The sequence below is a fragment of the Drosophila suzukii genome, chromosome 2L, assembly GCF_043229965.1.
Source record: "Drosophila suzukii chromosome 2L, CBGP_Dsuzu_IsoJpt1.0, whole genome shotgun sequence".
In the NCBI taxonomy this organism is placed as follows: Eukaryota; Metazoa; Arthropoda; class Insecta; order Diptera; family Drosophilidae; genus Drosophila; species Drosophila suzukii.
Window position 1 is genome coordinate 13,601,146 of NC_092080.1, and position 20,054 is coordinate 13,621,199.

At 38.7% G+C, this 20,054-nt stretch overlaps 1 protein-coding gene across 1 annotated transcript in view; it reads right to left on the minus strand.

Moving 5' to 3' along the window:
- The window catches only part of LOC108019120 (uncharacterized), a 129,989-nt gene that overhangs the window by 35,546 nt on the left and 74,389 nt on the right, over positions 1-20,054 (minus strand). The window contains exons 7-11 of the mRNA XM_017086852.4: positions 14,963-16,226; positions 11,559-11,657; positions 10,814-10,940; positions 10,641-10,737; positions 1,042-1,174 (exon numbers count right to left, since the gene is read on the minus strand). Coding sequence (XP_016942341.3) covers positions 1,042-1,174; positions 10,641-10,737; positions 10,814-10,940; positions 11,559-11,657; positions 14,963-16,226 — 1,720 coding nt within the window. The remainder of the gene's footprint in view (positions 1-1,041; positions 1,175-10,640; positions 10,738-10,813; positions 10,941-11,558; positions 11,658-14,962; positions 16,227-20,054) is intronic.

Here is a 20,054-nt window from a genome sequence, read left to right on the forward strand (position 1 = left end):
AAGCAATAAATTTTGTTGTACCAAGTAATCGTAACATAAATTTATAAAATAAATAGTGTGAGTCAATTTTTTTTTTTTATTTCGGTCAAAGAAATATGTCTCAAGAAGAATATATTTTTATAATAAGTTATTTTATGGTTACAGTCGATCTTTATTTTTTATAAATTTATATTTTATATATACAGTTGATTTATAATAAGATATTATATGGTTACAGTCGATTTTAATTTAAAAGAATAACAAGAGTCAATGGCTTATTTATTTCGGTCAAAGAAATATATTCCAAGAAGAATATATTTTATAACAAGATTTTTTATGGGTACAATCGATTTTAATTTTTAATGAATCTAGAAATTAAATGTTTTATAGATACAGTTGATTTAGAACAAGATATTTTATGGTTTAATAACGAGATATTTCATAGAAAAAGTTGATTTATAAAAAGATATTTTATTTTATTTCCCATAAATTTAATAAAGAAATATTATATAGATACAGTTGACTGAAACTTCCCAAGATTACGTATAAGATGGTTTCTTTGAGTGCTCAGTTTGTTTGCTATTTGGCAAGTGTAAGCTGCGACTGCCACGCCCTTTCTCTTTGACCCCCACCACAACTCCCCCTCACACAAAGAAATATGAACTGTTTTCCTTTCGCCTAAACGAGGCCTCTCCGCCTGGGAACTAGGTGAGTGAGCAGCGTATCAAAGGAAATGGTGCAAAAATATGGCACGCGGTAAGCAGCAGACCAAAAAGCTGCCTCAAGGGCCGCCATCTACTACTCGGCAAACTGCTTTTTGGTAGCCGGCCAAGATACTTTTCAACTGCTTTCGCCCAAGACTCGCGTTTCAAAGTTTTCCGGAGAAAACCGGCATACGCAAAAAAAAAAAGATGAAGAAAAACCTAGTGAAAACAGGGCAGAAACAGTCGAATTCCTGGATGGCTGGCATTTTCGTAGTTCCTGGAATACTTTCAGTTCCTCGCCGGCTTGAGGAATTCTGCTTGCCCATGCGGCGTATGTGCGATATTTCGGTTAACTTACCCTGTGCGGAGGTGCAGGTGGTCAGCTGCGGGGAATACCGATCCGTTAGCCGTTTAATCACATCGATCTGCTCCAGAGTCAGCTGCACTGCATCCCGATGCTGGGCCTCACAGGGGACATAGGCGGCCCAGAACTGAAATTAATAAAAATGGGAATATTAAAGTATAATTCAAGAAGATTTTTAAATATGTTTGAAAAAATATTATGCAGTCATACCATTTTTAAGAGCTTTTAATTTATATTTGTATGAACTCTTTTATTGATGTTATCCCATCTCAAAATTTACAAAGCACAATAAAAGTTCATGAACATTTTTAAAAATCCATTGCTTTTCTAGTAAATATTTCTTTTGAAATTAGTTCATAAAACTTAAGAAAACTTGAGTCCTAGCTATTTTTTATGAGCTACCTATTAAATTATATCTGTAAGATAATAATTAAAAGTTGTATCCCTTATCTGACCTTAAAATAAAAAATATATTTAAATTTTTATAATGAAATCAAGAGTATAAATATTTAAGAAATGCAATGTTTTTGTAGTACCAATACTCTATTCCTACTGAAAGTATTTCTTAAAACTTAAGAACCATATACCACTCTTTCCCCAACATCCTCCTTTTTGAGTCGAAACGATTTATTGTCATTTTTTCCCGGCATCTAAAAGTTTTTTGTTAATTGCACATTATTGCGAAGGATGATATACAAGCTCCCATAAACAGGAACTCCTCAAGAGAGTGCCCGAAAAGGAGCAGAGCTGACAGGGAAAAATGAGCAAAACAGTTTCATCACGTTATATCATTAAAGGAAAATAAAAGCACGTACGTGTCTCCGTGGAACAGAAACCAGAATGAGGAACGAGCTGGAAAGTGGCAAAAAGCGATTCGGAAAAAAGAGCAATTAAAAAGTTTTGGCTTTTTGCTCCGCACACTCGCACAAAAGCGAAAACTGAGCAAGTGCCGTAATAAATAATTTTTAATATAAATTCGTGAGAGGCCTGAACCAGAAACCCGGAAGAAGGATGCAGGGAAGCAAACCCTATTTCTCCTTTCCATTTTTTTCCTGTGCCAAGCACGTAGTTTTAAACCATTTCTCGGGCCGAGGCAGTAAATTAAAACCAAAACAAGCAACACTCTAAATGTTCATTTGCTCCGTTTCTGTTCTGTATCTGCAGCTCCTCATGATGATAACGACGATGATGATGATGATGATGATGATAAAGTTTGGCGTAATTCATGGAGCTAAATTCGGTTTGCTCCCCAGGTTGGCCGATGTGCATATGAAATATGTAAAACTTTTCAATAAACGAGTCACAGAAAAACAATTACGGCCAGAGATGGACTGCTCTGTGCGGTGTTAGTTGTGCAATTGGATTTTAGCTCTGGTACTCGGGGGACTTGGGTCAACTCGGCTGTTGGCTCTGCATTTGTGCAATTTTAATTGCACAACAGACGAGGAAATTTGTGGATTTCCAAGCACCTGCTCTCCAACTCCCTCTCGACCAAATAAACACTGAACAATAACAGGGACAGCTGAAAATTCCGTTTCGGAGGCATAAAGTTTATCCACCGGGACCTGGGTAAACCTATCCTCCCAAAAACACATTTCCACAGTGTTGATTTTTAGTTGAGCTTTGCCGGGCTGTGAGTCACTTATGCATACCAGCCCCGAAAAACACCAAAAATGGTCGTAAGGTTCCGGGAATCAGGGAACTGGGGAACTGGGGGGCTTATCGGGTGGTCGGAGCAGAGGGCATTAGTTCAATTCGGGTTAATTGTATGGACCATGCCGCACTAACTCTGTTCATTACCATTTGCGTTCATTTGCGCTCCTGGATTTGGGTCTCGGAATTCGAGGTGTTTCTGTGCTTATGTTTTCCGGGTGAACTAATGAAGCGCCGGGATGAATGATAACAATGCTAATGGTTGTGTCTGGGTTCTGGCTTTTTAAATCTGTGCAAAATATGATTTCAGAGAACATGCGGTATATTTGACTGTATCTGGTAAATTATGATGCGTGTATTAGGACATGCATTTCTGGAATGAATGAAAAAATGTAACTAAAATATTAAAAAATAAAATTAGTATATGAACAGGATGTGGAATAGATTCATCACCCTTTAAATGAAATTATATAAAATCTGAGCTTAGATATTTATAGAATTATTTTTTAAATAATTATCTAATCTGAACATGCTCTGTTAAGCTCTAGCCCTCCCACATTTATGCATTTATGTATAACTTCCACTTTTTCGCCGTTTTTCGATGAAATAAGAACTCTTTTTTTCAGCTTTTCCCATATTAAATCCCAAATAAAGCAATTTGCATTAAATGCTTCTTTTTTGTGGCTTCGCGTTGAACATTTCCAGGTAGATAAGGAAAATGCCCCGACATTACCGCAGACAAAGGATTCGGAAGAGCGGGGTGAAAACTCATTTTTTCATCCGCTTTTCCCGCCGCTTTGTTCGCGTTATTTTCCACGCGTACTTTGAATTTCTTTGGTCGGCAAGTACACCTTTTTTGTGGGACCTGTTTTATCTAATTTTTTCAGTGCAAAAGCCTCTTAAAACATTTTGGTCGGCATTCAAACGGATTTTAAGGAGTGGAATGGTGTGAAATGTCTGTCTGGGTTTTTGATTGAAGGCAACAGGTTCAGCGCGGGGAATGCGAAAATTTCCACTCTAAATCGCCTTTTCTCAGGAGATGATTGTGGTGTTGCGGTTGTTTTGTATATATTTTTAACTTATTCACTGGAAGAATGTATCCTTAACAATTTATTAAATTCCATAATATATGAGAAAATATTTAAATAGGCATTACAGGTATTGGGTTAGCTTATAGGTCTATTTAGGTATAATTTTTAATGCTGATTTTTTATCAGTGTCATCTTTTTATTCGCTGTTGTTATTCCTGTATTTTTCTATATTTCCTCTTGTTTTTCCCTCAATTCCCAGCTATATTCAGCATTTGCCTGCTGGCATATTCAATGCAAGTTGGCATTCTTTCCTTTCTCCCTAAGGAAAAAATATTTCATTTATGTTCGGGACTCCTGAGGCACCTGTTGAAGGTTGTATTATACCATTTTACCCCACATCCTTGCACCCATTCCACATACATGTGACTTTACAATGGCCAAGTACCTTTGTTTGTCGGGTTTGTCGAGATGCTTTTGGCTTGGAATGGAACTTGGGGTGGCCTCTTTGTGTACTTGGCTTTCTGGGGCGCCTTTAAGTGTGTTTAAGCAAGGCACTTTGCCATTAGCCCACTGCCACGCCCACGCCCACGTCAAAATACACCTGTTCGTCGCCCCAGCAGGGCCATCGTTATCGTCATCATCGTGGCCAAAGTGTCGTCGGCGTCTCGATGGCGTCGCCTTTGGTGTTTCGCCGTCCTCGAAGCCATCGTCATCGGGCTCATCATCGTCCTTGCTCCCGGCCTCATTTCCCATTTTCCCATTTCCCAGACTCATTTTCACCCCCACGTCCTGGGCACAAAGCATATTAATATTTAAACTTGTTTGGCGGCAGCAACAAGAACAACAGCAGCAACTCCCTTAAGGACAACATTTTGGCTTCAAGTTAATTGTGAATCTGACAATGTTGTTGTTGTGGTGGCCGTGGCTATATGCGTGATTTGTTGTCGATGGGCGGCACGTGTGAATGTGTTTGCCTAATGGGTTTGTATGTGTGCGTGGGTTTATGCAGGCAAAAAAAAACTGGGTCTAAAAATAAGCTCAAAGGACATATTAGATGTTAGGCCATTAGCCCGGGATTTTTATTTAATATTTTTATAAAACATTGAAGGTAAAACTCATACAAAAATCCCTTTGATTTCATTTTGATTATCTCATTAACATCTTTTTTCTGAAGGACTGTATTCAAATTAGGAATTTCCCATACCTCCTCTGGAATTTGTTATACAATTCAATATTGCATTAGGTAAATGGTGAAAAAATTTTTAATATACACTTCAGAAAATGAAATGAAAAGGATTATAAAATGATTTAGCTTTGCAGTGTAGGTCATATTAAAGATATTGATTTCAAAGTAATTTGTATTAAGTAAATGTTAAAAGTAATTAATAATAAACACTTAAGAAAATGAAAAGGATTATAAAATGATTTATCTTTGCAGTTTAGATCCTATTAGTGATATAGATTTCATAACCATTCTGTTGCCAATTTTCCTCCGTGCACATTTGTGTGTCTCTCTGCGGTTACTTGTGCAACCTAGTTGCTATTATTGTTAGAGCATTCATATATTAAAGTCAGCAGAATACACAATAACAAATGCAACAGCAGCTGGGACCGAGGTTGCCCAGAGCATTCAGATTTATGTGAGCACACTCATAGCGCCAATATATATTCAAATTCAAGGTCCCTGACTTTAAGTTGAGGTTTAATTTCAATTGCAAACTAGCACTAAATAATTGATTTGTATGCTTTGTGTTTATAGGACTTAGCCGGCCTCTTAATTAGAATTTACCACGGCAATATAATAAATATATTCATATTTGTAAAAGCATTTAATCAACATTTCAGTGCCGGAACTCGAGGCATTTTGGTGTCACTTTTGTGCCCAGAACAATGCCATGAATGTGTTCGTTATGCATTTAAAATTATTTCCGCCCTGGGGGAGCTCTGCATTTGATTGCCTTGCGGCATTGCAATGCATACAGTAATTACAGGGAAAAAGGGGCAAGTGGACGGGGGAAATGGGGCTGAAAAGGAATCCAAAGCCCGGCAGCTTGTGGTGAGCAGCAAAAACCGCAAGTCCAACACCTTTACAATCCCACAAGAATGCAACAAGCCCGCAACACAAATCCCCCGAAAAACCACCATCATTCGGGCAAGACAAAAAATGGTGTGGAGTGCTCCGTGGGTCCGGTTCTAGTCGGGTTTTCCATTTTTGATCTGGGGTCAGTGGCTACTTCCGTGTCTACCTTTGAGTCGGCAGACTGAACAGTACTAAATACTTTCTGAAAGTAAATGTAAATTGCAGGCCAATGTTGCAGCAAGATAAGCCTTGTTTACCAAGAAAAAACAAAGAGAAATTAAAAGAAACTCAAGGCAGGAAGCGAAGTTTTAAATACCCTTAAATAGTTTAGTAAGGAGCTAACGTTCTATATGTTAGTTCCAATAGACTATAATGAAAGTAGTTCTTTAAAAAGCGAAATATTTTTAACATCTACCTACGACTTTTGTTTAGTAAATGTTGTTTGTTTGTACTAATGCATAATTTAGTTTAAGGACCATTTGGAGAAAAAACCTTGAAAACATATCTCAAAACATCTGACATTGTATTATAACATTTTCTAAATTATTTCAGCATTTTAGTTTGCAAATGAAAATTTTTGTAATTAATAAAACTAATTTACAACTTGAATTACTTTACTTAAGGAGTTCTATACATTTCTACAGAGGCAGACAACACATGAGCACTGAGTTTTTCACGCATAACGTTGGCATGTCCTCCATGTCATGCATGCCCCGAATGTCCTGGATGTCCTGGCCCAGATTACAGCCTCGTCGACGACTCTTCGTTGCGGCCACTTCCGCCCCAAGCGAGCCTTGGTCCTTCGTCCTGTTTCTGCTACTGTTTCGATGTGTGTGTGCTCTTTCCATTACGCGGACTCTCTCCCTATCTGTGTGTTTGTGTGGGTGGGTGAAGGCGGAGGACCAAGAAGGACGAAAGAAGGAAAGGAAGAATGCAGCCGGACAAGCGTAACACGACGTTTCCGTGTCCCGGGCCCAAAAACAGTAGCCAACTTTTGGGGGCCCCATGATGTTTCAACATTGTTGCTACCTGTTTTTGGTATTCTCTTATTTTACACTGCAAAGAATGCTAAAATAGTTGTCCCTAGATTTTATATTCATATCTGTGCATGGTATATTATTATTATTGTTAAAATTTAACTCAGTCTGTAAAGGTCAGCCAAGTCAAAACTCAATCTAACGGACTTGATGAGGTCTTTTAATTAGTCTACCATTTCCCCCCCCGTTTTTTCTCCATGTATTCAGCCTGATCTTCTCTATTTCCCATCAAGGCGTCGCCTTGGGCACAGATGTTTTTTCCGAGGATAAAAAAGCTGAGCCGCTGAGCACTGTTTGCCAACCTACAAGATTTTGAGTACTTGATGGTTTAAACGTGATTTTCCAGCAAGTCTATTAAACGGTTTTTTCTCCCATATCTCTTTTATTTTTTGGGGGATTTTCCCTATGCACTATGGGAAATTTGCTCACTTTTTGTGGCATTAATTAATATCTTAAGAACAAAGCAACATTTAAAAGTTTTGTTTTTAGAATTAAGTATATAAAATTTAAAGGAAGTAAATTAAAAAAAGATGGGTGTGGTCCCGCCTTTTTTTTAAGAAAAAAAAATTTTTTTTTCTTGTCAATAAAATAAAAAAAATTTTTTTTCTTGAATTTTTTTTTAAGAGACCAAACTGATTTAAAAAAAAAATTTTGCCTTTTTTTATTTCCCATTTTTTTAGTGAAATTGTAATTTTTTGTATTGTGATCACTATAATTCTTAACAAAAATACTAAAATCCTATATATCAACGTTAAGTAAGTGAAATGATGTTGTAAAATAATTTTAAAATAATCGTTATTTAATAAGAAATATAACTGCACACTGTTTTTCTTAAGATAACATCGAAACTGGCATTTACCAGACAAAAATGAGGAAAATATACCATATTAGGTAGAGGTCTTTAAAGCTAAATTTTAGAGAAAGTGCGCAAAAGTGCACTTTTATACTAACCGAGCTCAATGAGAATTAAATTCTCTACAAGATAAAAAAGGTTTCAGAGGTGGAAACAGCTGGAATCACTTTGTAGCTCTATTTAAAAATACAAATTAACTTAAAGATTTTGATTTTTTTGAGGTTAGAACTAGAACACGAATATACGAGCACCACAATCAATAAATACAATATTAAGGTCACAAACACAAGTTACAAGTCCCTCTGATTGGATGGTATTTCAAAAACCTCAGAGCTATGTTTAATTTTACACTTTTTGACAATTTAAACTATTAAGAATAATAGGCGCTTTACCAGCGCTGCCACCTCGTTGAAATAAAAACAGGCTTTAACAGCTGATAACTTAACAGTGGTGCGTACTGTTAAACTTTTCTGTTAGTAACATTAGATATTGATGTTATCGTGATGCATTCTGATAAACAAAACCTATTTTTAACGACTTTTAAAAAATGGGTTTTGGCCAAAAAAAGTGGTCAAATTCCCCATAGTGCTATGGCTTTCGGAGGCGCATTCGTTGCACGTTTGGCATTTTGGGCAACAATTGTTGAAACATGTTGTCAACTAGTTAGTCGCCACGTTGTTGGATTGTTGTTATGGCTGTTTTCCTCGTTCCAGTTGTTGTTGTTAGTCAGTGGAGAGCGAGTTTATTGAGTTAGTTTGTTTTGCCGGGGATCGAGTGTTGCTTAAGTTTTCAAATCGCAGTTGTGCAACACATTAGGCTGCAAGCCATAAAAAACTGTTTAGATTGGGCTCATTTATGAGTCAATTAATAAGAATATAATATGAATGGATATAGTAAGTCCTTAAAATGATTAATTTAATGGATTGAATTAAAATATATATATTTTTGTTGGTTTAAAAAGACCAAAGTACTTAAAATGTTCGTTGTATATATGATAGTAATTGGGGATAAGATATTTTAAGAGCATTTTGTTTCAATTATATGCGCACAAGAAGGAATTTCCCGTCCCCTGCCTTGCAACTAACTTCACCTTCAGAAGTTACACAATATTTTTCACACAACAACCGCCATCTGCCAAAGTTGTTTTAAGGAAGCCGCGTCAACAAGTTCAATTAGCCAACAGGAGAAACCAGAAATTGCCGCAATAACTTGCCACCTACATCGAACAAGAAATCAAGAAGTTTTCCCTTGCTCACAAGTGTGAGTGTGTCTTGCAGGGTTTCCCCAGATGGAAAATAGGAGGAAAATGGGGAGTGTGTGGGCTGCCAGCAATTGAGTCCCTATCGCGGCTGTTGTAAGTGTTAAGTTTTAATAAGCTTCGCGTTTAGTGCACCATAAAAGCCAGCCCTCAGAAGGGCCTAAGAGTGTACACTGAAATTAATTTTGTATGAGTTACTACTCTTGTAAAGTGAAATTTAAATTCCAATTGTAGTTAGAAATCAAATAAATATAATTTAATTGCTGATGATCTTTATTAGGAAAATATTTTTTTTAATTAGGAACTTGATTATTACATTTTTTATCTCTGTACCAATGTACTACACACTCCCTGTTTCTGTGATTACATCAGTCAGGTTTCGAGCCATTTGACTGGGTAATTAAATTGAGTGCTGCATAATTTTACTTTGCGGCTGCCAACTTTGCTTGTAGTTGGCCAACTGCAATTACCTGTTAGCCCTCAACACAAACACAGAATGCATCCGAATTTATGGCCCTGGAGGGAGCCAAAGTAAAATGCAATGGAAAAGTTAATTTTCATTATGGCCTAAGCAGGTGGAAATTCCCGCTTTCGCTTTTCCTCCATTACCTTTCGCTGGCGCATTTCTCTTTCTCTTTGGCGGCGAACGTGAAAAATCGTCTTTGCGGTCGGGCCACGAAAAATGCGAAAGGCAGGGGGAAATTCTCTGGACAATTTCAAATATTCAAGTGGTTTTCGGTTTCCCATTGATTTATGAACTTTTCCCAGGTTAATCGCTTCCTACTTTCGGTATTTTCTGGCCAGTTTGCCTCATTAATCTTGGTTGCTCTGGCCACGTCAATCATTAGGAATTCCCTGTTCAGTCCCAATTAGTTGAGCCATTTTTAGCAGTTTAATTGAGAGCCTTATCATTTGGTCTATTTCCCCATTCACCCCTCGGTGTCACTTTAAATAGGGCTCACAAATTTCCCTGGCTTGCAATCGAACCATAAGCGAATCAATAACTACACCAAGTGGATATCCGACCACTTCTGGCCGGTAGCTTGGCAAAAAATAATTAAGAACCTCATCATCGGCAGCAGAAGGAGCAGCTTCAGGGGCAAACTGCTCCTCAGCACCGTGAGTGGCTCATAATTAATATTTTTCTTCCCTTATTCCGCTGACTAAGGGCAAAAGTCGCCTGTTGCCTGGACAACGGCTTTCCAGCAGATAAAATATTAAAAGCTCTTTTTTCGGTGTGACTGGAGGAAGAAGATAGGATGCCCTTTTAAGAAAAACGTGTCTGGAGATTTTTAAAGAGTCTTAAGTGAAAGAAAATATATTTTCACCATGGCGATACCATTAGATATTATATTTAAATAGTATATAACTATTTTCTCCGTAAAAATCTGGGTATACCAATTATATCGTACTTAAAAAATATATTTACACTTATTAAGTAAAATAAATTATACGATTTTTAAATGAGCTCTGTCCACACCCCTTACCAAACATTTTCGCAATTTAATTTATCATCCGACATAAATTCCCAAATAAACTGAAATACCAAACTTAAAATGCCGACCATTGAAGCGTATTAATCTGTCAGGTTTAAGCTACGTGCTATAATAATTCCTGGTGAGCGGCTTAAGGTTTCCTGAAAGGAAGTGCGGCGCTTGGCCGTCTAAGGTCTAAGGTTTACCTGTGCTGATATGCGTCCCTTCTTCAGTCGCGTGAGATCCGTGTGACTCCAATGGCTGCGACCCCAGGGCATAACATTGCGCAAATCCTCATCAAAACTGCGGACGGTGGGTGGGGATAATAACACAAATTGGCATTAAATTTTAATTGCATTTCTATGTAATGGATGCTCACTTGAAGTCGTTGAGTTTGTTGTGCAGGAACTTGCGAATATTCCAGGGTAGGTCGTTATGCCCGTCGATTAAAGGCACTTGATCCAGAAGCTGAACGGCCACGCGCAAACGCTCCTCAAATGGTGCACCTGAAAATTGGCTCGATTATAATTGGAATACATAATCTATTGTCTAAATTGGGGTGTGTTTTTCATTTCTTTTGAATGATTTTTGAAAGTTTTTTTAATAATCCTTACTAATAAGACTGTAGAATATGTAAAATGTAATGAGGGTTTAAATTTATTCAATGTATGACTTCAGTTTTGGAGAAATCTATTAGCCTTGAATTCCAAATGTAATTTATTTTTAATGTTCTTCTAAAAAAATAATTTCTGTTTCATTCTTTTTATAATAGTTGTATCCCTATATCTAACGTTTGACTTTGCATGCCTATTCCTAATTGTGATATTTTGCCCTATGTAAAATAGTAGTGGTTCCTAGTAGTTGCTCTTTGCTATTCCAATCTTTCCCTGTACGCTGCAGAATCACTTGCTAACTAACTTAAAGGCCACTTAGGACAGCCTCATGCAACACTTTAGCTCCAGAGGTTCACTTCCAGGGCCGGACCTCGTGTGAAATGCGTTATGGTAATTGATTTATTGTCTATGGAGTGTCCATGTCTCAGTCTATTGGGTCTGTGGATGTCTCGGGTTCCCCCGTTCCGAATCGGTTTGATTCGATGCGATGCGATGGGATGCGATACTCACTTGCTGCCACACGTAGCGCCAGTGGCACGGCCACACTGGCAGCGCCAATTATCAGGAGGATGGAGCTCACGGCCAGCCAGTGCTTGGCTGCATCGAATCCTGCAAGCATTTTCCAGGACGGCCAGGACGAGATGATATTGGAGGTATGGTGGCGTCATCAGCATTCATGATGACCGAGGGTTCCGCATCGATTGTTGTCGTTGTTATTGGCAGTTCAATGCCAAGTCGTTTGCAGCATCGTTGTCATCATCATCGTCATCATCATAATCATTACCATGGACATGGTGGTTCATTGTTCATTGTTGGGTTGTTGGGTTGTTCGTTGTTGTGTTGCATTTTGTGTGTGTGCAAATTGCCGTGACAGTGGCATTGATTACAGCAGCAGCAACAACAATGGCAGAAAAGCATCAGGAAAATCAGGAAAGAAGCAGCATCATTGCAGGCGAGCACAGTGGCATCATCCACGTCAGCATCAAGATGTGGAAGTCGAGAGGGAAGCAAAAAAGAAACGATAATAAGGAAATATGGTTAGTTAAACGTTTAAAATTGAGTTTTTCTTTTGGTTTTTGGTTGCAAAAAAGAAATGGAAAGGGTAGGAAAACCATCTTCAAGTTGGTTTTTCGTCTTCTCGAGTTCCCAATGAAGTAAATCGAGTTCGTTCGAGCGGAACAACTTGTTGGATATGTGCTGAAATTAGCTCACAAGGAGGATACCGATTTTGTTATTCCTGAAACGTCCATCTTGCCCGGGGAATTTTTTGTTAGTTTGATTTGGATCTGCACTTTCAAATATAAGTGATTTATTGGAGGAAAATAAAATTTGTTGCCTTTAAATAAATATAACTATTGAGTTATAAACACGAATGCAAATATCTATCTATCTTATCGAGACAATATACCATATTAATTATCGTTGTTATTTGAGTTACAGATAATCCCCATGTCTCATTAGAAGTCAAATTAATAACAGAGTTTCCTAGTTAGCCCCTTGATACATTTATCAATTACTATACCTTTAACACTACTGTAGTATTTTCTGAATTTCCGACATTTAAGGCCTTAGAATTAACATGAATCCCTGGGATGTACTGAAGCGTAACTACAATATGCCTTCGATTGTTGCTTCTCTAAGTTCCTATTGTTACCAATTATTGCAGACTTAGAAGAGGACTATGTATTCCCCGCACTCCTCAAATGAAAATCTTAGCCACATGAAACTAATGCAAAGCTCTTCAATGGAAATGCAAATCTCATTATACGATTTCACTTATGCCGACTATCAATGGCGACTGGTAATTTGTAATTGCAAGCCAAATTTGATTATACAACTAAATCCGATTGGTAAAGACAAGTGTACAATGTACATAGATGGGTAACTGACGCTGAAGCTAAGCAAATAAGCCAAGTGAGGCGAAAAACTAGCTGATGCTCTTTAGATTTGGGTTCGAATGCTGGTCTGGACTCAGCCAGCAGAAAGAGCGATGGCTGCAATGTATCCATTTGATTACAGTGGCCGGCACTTGGGCGACTCCAAAGTGAATTACCGATAAGCAAGTGGCCAATGAAAGGATGTGCAACCTAACAAGAATCGAGGGATGAGGTGCGATGCTACATGAACTAGAAAGGTGTGCACAGCAGTGCACTGGGGGAAAAAATTAACTTAAATAAATAAATACATAAGTAAAATAAGAAAACCGTTTTTTGTTCTTTTTAATAATTTTTAAAGCAACATTACTTGTAATAATAATTACTTTAACTAAATTATGAGTAGTTTGAAAACACAAAAATTAAAAGCAATAAAATGTTATATGATATAGAGGTTCCCAACTCAAAGTTATCCCCATCTTAAGGTTAGGCAAAGAATACCTAACTGTCAAAGATCTTTTGAGCAAAGTATATAAACTTTCATCTTTTGCATATGTTAGAGACATTTTTTATTAAAATAAAAAAAAAATCTTTTTGATAAAATATTTTTGAAAATTACCTAATAAACAAATTTTGGTCTTTTGGATTTATAATAATGTAATTCAGAGTCAAGAATTTCACGATTCCTTGTTCCTATTAGGTACTAATCAAACAATCTCACAGTTAAACATTGAAAATATATGTATGATTATAAAACGCCGAATCGGACTGTATGATCCTGTAACAGGTAGAGGGTCTACTTTTCCCTAAGTGTAACGAGTCCAGTTTCAGCGGCCGCACCAGCGATTTGCATAAATTTAAGGGGACAAGACATGGTCCGCAGCTACGCAGTTTTTGACTGCTAACGAATTGCAGTTGCCAGGAGACATGACGAGGATGGGAATGAGCTGGAGACTGATGATGATGATGATGGTGATGGTGATGGTGTCGGCGATGAGGATGGAGATGAGGATGACAACGTTGCCGCTGCCGATGTTTCTGCTGATGCTGATGATGATGAGACCAAAGTCACGCGGGCATTGGCAACGTTTAACATTTAGCAGCCATGTTACATGAAGCGCAATCAAACGGCTAACGACTAAATGGCAATGCCCCCCTGGGGGCGTGGCAGCAGCAAAGCAGCAGCGAACGGGTAGCGGAATATTAAGTGCAATGTCATGTACAACGTCTGGCAGAACTACCAGGCAAATACCGATGCATCCAGTTCGAAAGAGACGGCGAAACGTCATAAAATTCCGTCTTAAATGGGTATTTGAAATTGACTATCCCTAAACCGATGAGGCCATTTTGGCATTCCAATTATGGCGACAGGCTCTGCTTAAAACATAAGGAGTTTGTGTTATTTGTGCGCCTCATTATTATTTATAATTTATAGATGAAAAACGGAAGTAAAATAAGATTCAAAAGGGAAGTATGTATAATAAACATTCCAAACATGACCTCTAAATACCTATAAAACAACGGATTTAATGTGATTTCTGTTTATCCGTTTTCAGCAATCCCTAGTTGGTAAAAAAGTAATGTAAATACAATAAACATTCCGATTTCTAAGTTATTATAAAATATCAGATTTGATGAAATTTCACTTTTTGTATCCGATATTTTATAAAACCATTTGTAGGCAATCAAAAGTGGATGAAAAACTTATTAAAAATAAGCGATAGCTATTTCATTTTGTGAATATTTCAGGGCTTACTTGCATAAATAAAAAAGGGTATGTCATATTTGTGTTGTTATTTATAAACATGAACATATCTCTGTCATTTATTCACTAATGAATAGCAGCTGAAACTCTTTTTTTTTTAAATCCGCTTAAAAATGAAGAAGATATTCGCCTAAAAACAAGCATAGAAGTAATCGGACTTACAGCTTTTGTCCCCAGTTTGTAAAGCTCACCTAAAAATATAACGAGCCCTTCCGTCCCCAACCCGTAGAGTAATCCCTGCGAAAACTACCCAATCCGCAATCCCCTGTACTTACGGAACGAATTCGTGCCGGAGCTGGAGGATCCCCTGCTGGGACACTGGCGGTGCTTCCATGGCATGATGCTCGTGACGCTCGAGTGGAGCTGGTGGTGTTTCTGTGGCGTGGCCGAATTTGATCCACCCACAACCCCACCGCCCACCGCTGCACCACCCACATGGGCGTGATAATGATGCGGATGTGGATGCGAGTGGGTGTGCGGATGCGGATGCGTGTGTGGATGGTGGAGCGATGTCTGCGACTCGCGTTCTTTGAGGCCATGTCCGATATCGCTGTCAAAGGAGGTTAGGGTGAATGTGGATGAGGCGGCCATCGGACCACCTGGACCAACTGAACTCCCCGGCATTTTCTGGTACGGCACACGGCAACCACCGGTACCAATACCGCCACCGGGCCCATCGATGTTCACCAAATTGCCAAAGCTGCGACTATTAATTGGCAGCGTCCAGTCCATGCTGCTGGTGTGAAAGATTGCCGGTTGCTGGGGGGTTGCATGGCCCACCTTCTGGTGTTGCTCTGGGGTTTGGTGTTGCTGTGGGTTCGAATGTTGCTGCTGCTGTTGCTGCTGCTGCAACTGCAACTCCTGCTTCGGTTGGGGGAAACTCAACAGCGACTGGGAGAAGCAGCGACATCGCTGCTGTTGAAAGTGCGCCATTTGTTGTTGGTGGTGCTGCTTCTGCAGGTAGCGACTGTAGTGGGCCAAATGTCGGGCATAATCGCTGCTCGGCCCAATGGTATTGTATTTCGAGGATGCATTACCATTGCCGCCTGGCAGGAAGCACAGGCTGGGGTCCGATTTCTTCGAGTGCGGCGAGAATATCTCGTCCTCCTCGTGGGCGGCAAATGGAGGCGGGGGCGGGTTGGTATTTGAGGGCGTGGCATTGTTAGGCAGCTTGTGCCTATGATTGTGGGCATGGCCGGGCGGTTGGCAAAGGTCCGGCTTCACCTGATTGTTGTTGTTGTTGTTGTGTGTAATGTTGTTGCTCGAGTGGTTGCTGATGCTGCTGCTGTGATTGCTGGTTGTGGTGCACTTGAGCAATGTGGCAGTGCACTCGTCCAGTGCCGTTTTGGTGCAATCCTGCAGTAGATCACTGCTGCACAGCTGCGACAAGTGATTGTTGTTGCTGCTGTGCTGCTGCTGCTGCTGCTGCTGCAGATGTTGCAACAATCGCATGCTGCGCATGCTGCCGTTGCGTTTCATCGACGGCGGCGGCGGCACAGGCGGTATAACATCCACATCCGACAAGCTGGGCGTGTCACTCTGCAAGGAATGAGAAAAAGGGGAAAAGGAAGTGAGTATCAAGCTGTTGACAAAGGGGAAATCGCATTAAATCAATATGGACATGAGCAGCTTCCGGCGGATGTAACCCCACAACGTGCCTTCGAAAAGGATTGAACTGGGAATAAGTTTGCTGTAAACCTACCAAAACTGGTAGATGCTCTTTCGAAGAACCTATAGAAATATTTAAAAATACTTTCGTAATAAAAATACTTTATTTGTTAAATTTACATTGGGTAGTCTTAATCCCTTGAGTTGTAAAAGTCAAAAATAAAATTCAATTTTTACACTGATGACAAAGCTTTTATCCTTTTTATTGCCAACTATGCTCAAGCCTTGAAGTTTTTCTGAGAAGAGCATATAAAAGCTGCCTCTCAATACCGTAAAAACTTTCCGAAAAATATGCCACGCACTCCTTTTGACGTTACTTGGCGAAAATTCCCCAGAAGCAGCCAGAGATTTACAAAAATGGGGGCGAAGATGTGGGGAAGACTGAAGACGTTCCTTTGACCCCCTGGCTACATAAAATTTAATTATGCCATAGACACCGGTTCAGACTGAAAGACTTCCACACACCCACTCAGAAACACACAGAAGGAGAGGGCCATAAAAAGCGTGCGAAAAAGGGCAAGTAAAAAGGTTTATCCCCCGAAAACACCCAAAGTTTCCCTGAGTCGAGGCCATGCCAAGTGCCCTAATTGAATTTGCTACGGTCAGCATCACCATCATCATCATCACCAGCATTGCCATCCTCATAATCATCGACAGGAGATGCTTAGGGACTCGAAATTGAATTTCAGTTACGGGAAATACATTTGCATTGATTTGCTTCCCCATCTTTTTTGCCTTCTTTTTTTTTTTGGTAGAATTATTTTTATTCGTCTGGGCGAAACGAAACGCATTGCCATTAATAAAAATTTCCTTTGAATTTTGATTGCTTTATGCCCACTCCCAGGGAAAGTCCTTTCACCTCGGCCCTCGGCTCGTTATTGTTGTCTGTGTTGTCTTTTTGTTGATTATTTTTTATTTACTTTGTCTTGTCCTTTTCAATGGCGGTGTCGTGTCCTGTCGCATCCTGTCCGCTGCTTAAGTGGAAATTGAAATTTTCATATTTTCATTTGGTAATTTATTTATTCTTTAGCCCCTCCGACCGGCGACAGCTCAAATAATTTATGCAAATATTTAGCGGTGGCGTGTGCTGCATATTTTAGGACGGGCCAATTTGTGAACGGTATTCTTTTTTGATTTTTTACCATCTTTTTATTTTTTTGGCTTGGACATTTTCTGGAGTGAGATTAATTGATTTAAGTCAATGGAGTCAGAATAGATATTATTTTAGAGCTTTTTACAACGGAGTCTTTAAATCCCAGTATTTCTGTAAGTGTGACCAACATTCTTTATATGTAAGCATTAAAGTGACCTTAATCGCTTTGCAAAATCGTTGATACTCTGTCTTTAATAATTGGCAGGGCTTATATGTCTCTTGGCAACTTTTTTCCTTATTCATTTACTTTTCGAAAGCCCTCGTACTTTCTCCCTTGAGTACTTTACTCTTTTCTTGCAGCTGCTGGGATGGCAAATCACTCTCTAATTAAACTCTTTGCTTTCCCTTTTCATGTTTGCCATTTTAAACCCTAACCGACATACATAATGCAAATAAATTCGCAAAAATGCATGCAACACAGTATATGGTTATTTGGCGTTTATGCCGCAAATTTGACGACGAGTTTATGGGGTTGAAGAGGGCAAGGGGCAAAGGGAAGGGCTTGAAGACTTGTGGTGAACCGCATCTCGTTGCGTTTTTAAGCATTAAATGGCTTGATATATCGCCTTAGTTTTTCCTCGCGACTTTTCTCCCGGACTTTTCCCCAGCCACTTTTTTGCATGGACATTTTTCCAGGATCCCCTTTCGCGCTTCTCGTCTTCGTGCTCTTTTGAATTATGCTTTGCGTCTTTGTCTCGTTTTAAATTTCATAATGCACATTTTATAATAATTTTTCGTCTACTTTGCTGCAATTTTGTGCAATTTTTTACCATCATTTATGTAGCTATGTGTGTGTGTGTGTGCTTGCACCCTCCTCTCAACTTTCTTGCTACAATTTTGCGATGGGAAAGCGGAGAAAGGGATGGGGATTGTGTGTCGGGCGTAATGTTGAGTTATGGCAGTTTTGTAGTTTGCGAAAAACTTTTTTACGAACGTCTCTCTGTCTCACTTTTTCCCTGTGTTCGGGTATTTAGCTAAATGTTCGTAAAATTGAGTGTTGGTTATATTTTACTGGAACTTTGGCTGCCCCTGTGCTGGGATCGACCCTCCTCGAAAATACAATCGCCTTTAATCGATTTGGCAAAAGCAATAAGCAAAAAACTTTTATAAATACTCAAGTTTGTTTTAGTTTTTCCGAAGTCCGAGAACTCTCCCTGCCAATTTGTAATTATCCATCAGAGCTTTTAACTTTACGACTTTATCAAGGGCCATTTCGGCTTTTATTCTGGCCTTAAAAGCCAGCTGGCCAAAAAAGAAAAACTTACCAATTATTAGGGCGGTAAACGTGGCATGTTTGGTAATAAAAACTGCTTGTGAAAAGTGGAGTCATGGTGCCTAAAATATATTTTGCTTTTGCTCAGACATTATGATTTGTTTGTTTTTGGCTGTGAATATTAAAGTGCTATGGAGCGTATACTTAATATTTCCTGGACATGTGCAAATTATGTAAGATTTTAATATTTCATTTTCCAAATATTTAATTTGGAGTTGCAGAATTGTTTTAATTTTACAGGCTTTGAGTAAACACCAAATGATTTTTAGGATAAAATTAATTTTTTGCCTGGACCTTTGGGAACCACATAAATTTATTTCCAATTCACTCTGCCAGTCAGTAATATATCAATCCATTCATCAATCGTGCCACCCGATCCTTCAACTAGAAGTTGATAAATTTAAAGCCCTACGGCGACTAGCAACTAAATGTAACGCATAGCGTAAATAAAAACCCCAAAAACGATGCTACTAAATTATGTTTGCCGTTTAAACAGCGGAACGGAGACACAGAGTTGAAGGGTGAATAAGGCACAAAAATGTAGGAGGCTGGGAAAATGGGAAAGCTCTTCCGGCAGTTAGAAGAGCACCCACGCATGCCACCAAATTGCAGCCACAATTTGCTGCAACAAACTCAACTGAAAACTGAAAACCGAAAGTGGAGCAGGCCCATGGAAAGGCATACATCAAATGTGTCAAAGAGATTTGTTATGCATGACAGGGGCCTGTGCCAGAAAACTGGCAAAAAATGGCAGAACCAACTTTGTGTATTTAAAAATGGGAAGAACTTTGGGATACCGCGCTATCTGAACTTAAATAATTAAACGAAACAATTGTTGAAAATGCTAAAATTTGTTGAGTACTCCCTAGTCGGCTTAGTTCATTTATTTTTTTTTTTAGTTTTGGGAAAATTTGCTTGGTAAATTTGCTAATGCTTAATTGGTTTGCTAATTTTTGGGACTTATAAAATTATTTATATTATTTTTCATTATCATTGTTAAGCTTAAAAAAAACTACCTGATTTGATCAAATTAGGTATAGGTATATATTGCGTGCTGTCATATAAAAATATACAAAACATTGTTTTCCATACATTCAACAGCTTTAAGATTGGTAAATTGCTGAAATTCCTAACAATTTAATTTGTATTGAACGACCTTCAGATAAATATAAATTCATATACATTTAGTTCAAGACAGTTTCCACTTAAATAAATTACTAAATTTGTTTTATTTGTAAGTTGCGAGTTATTCAACTCCTTATTCAATGTAGTT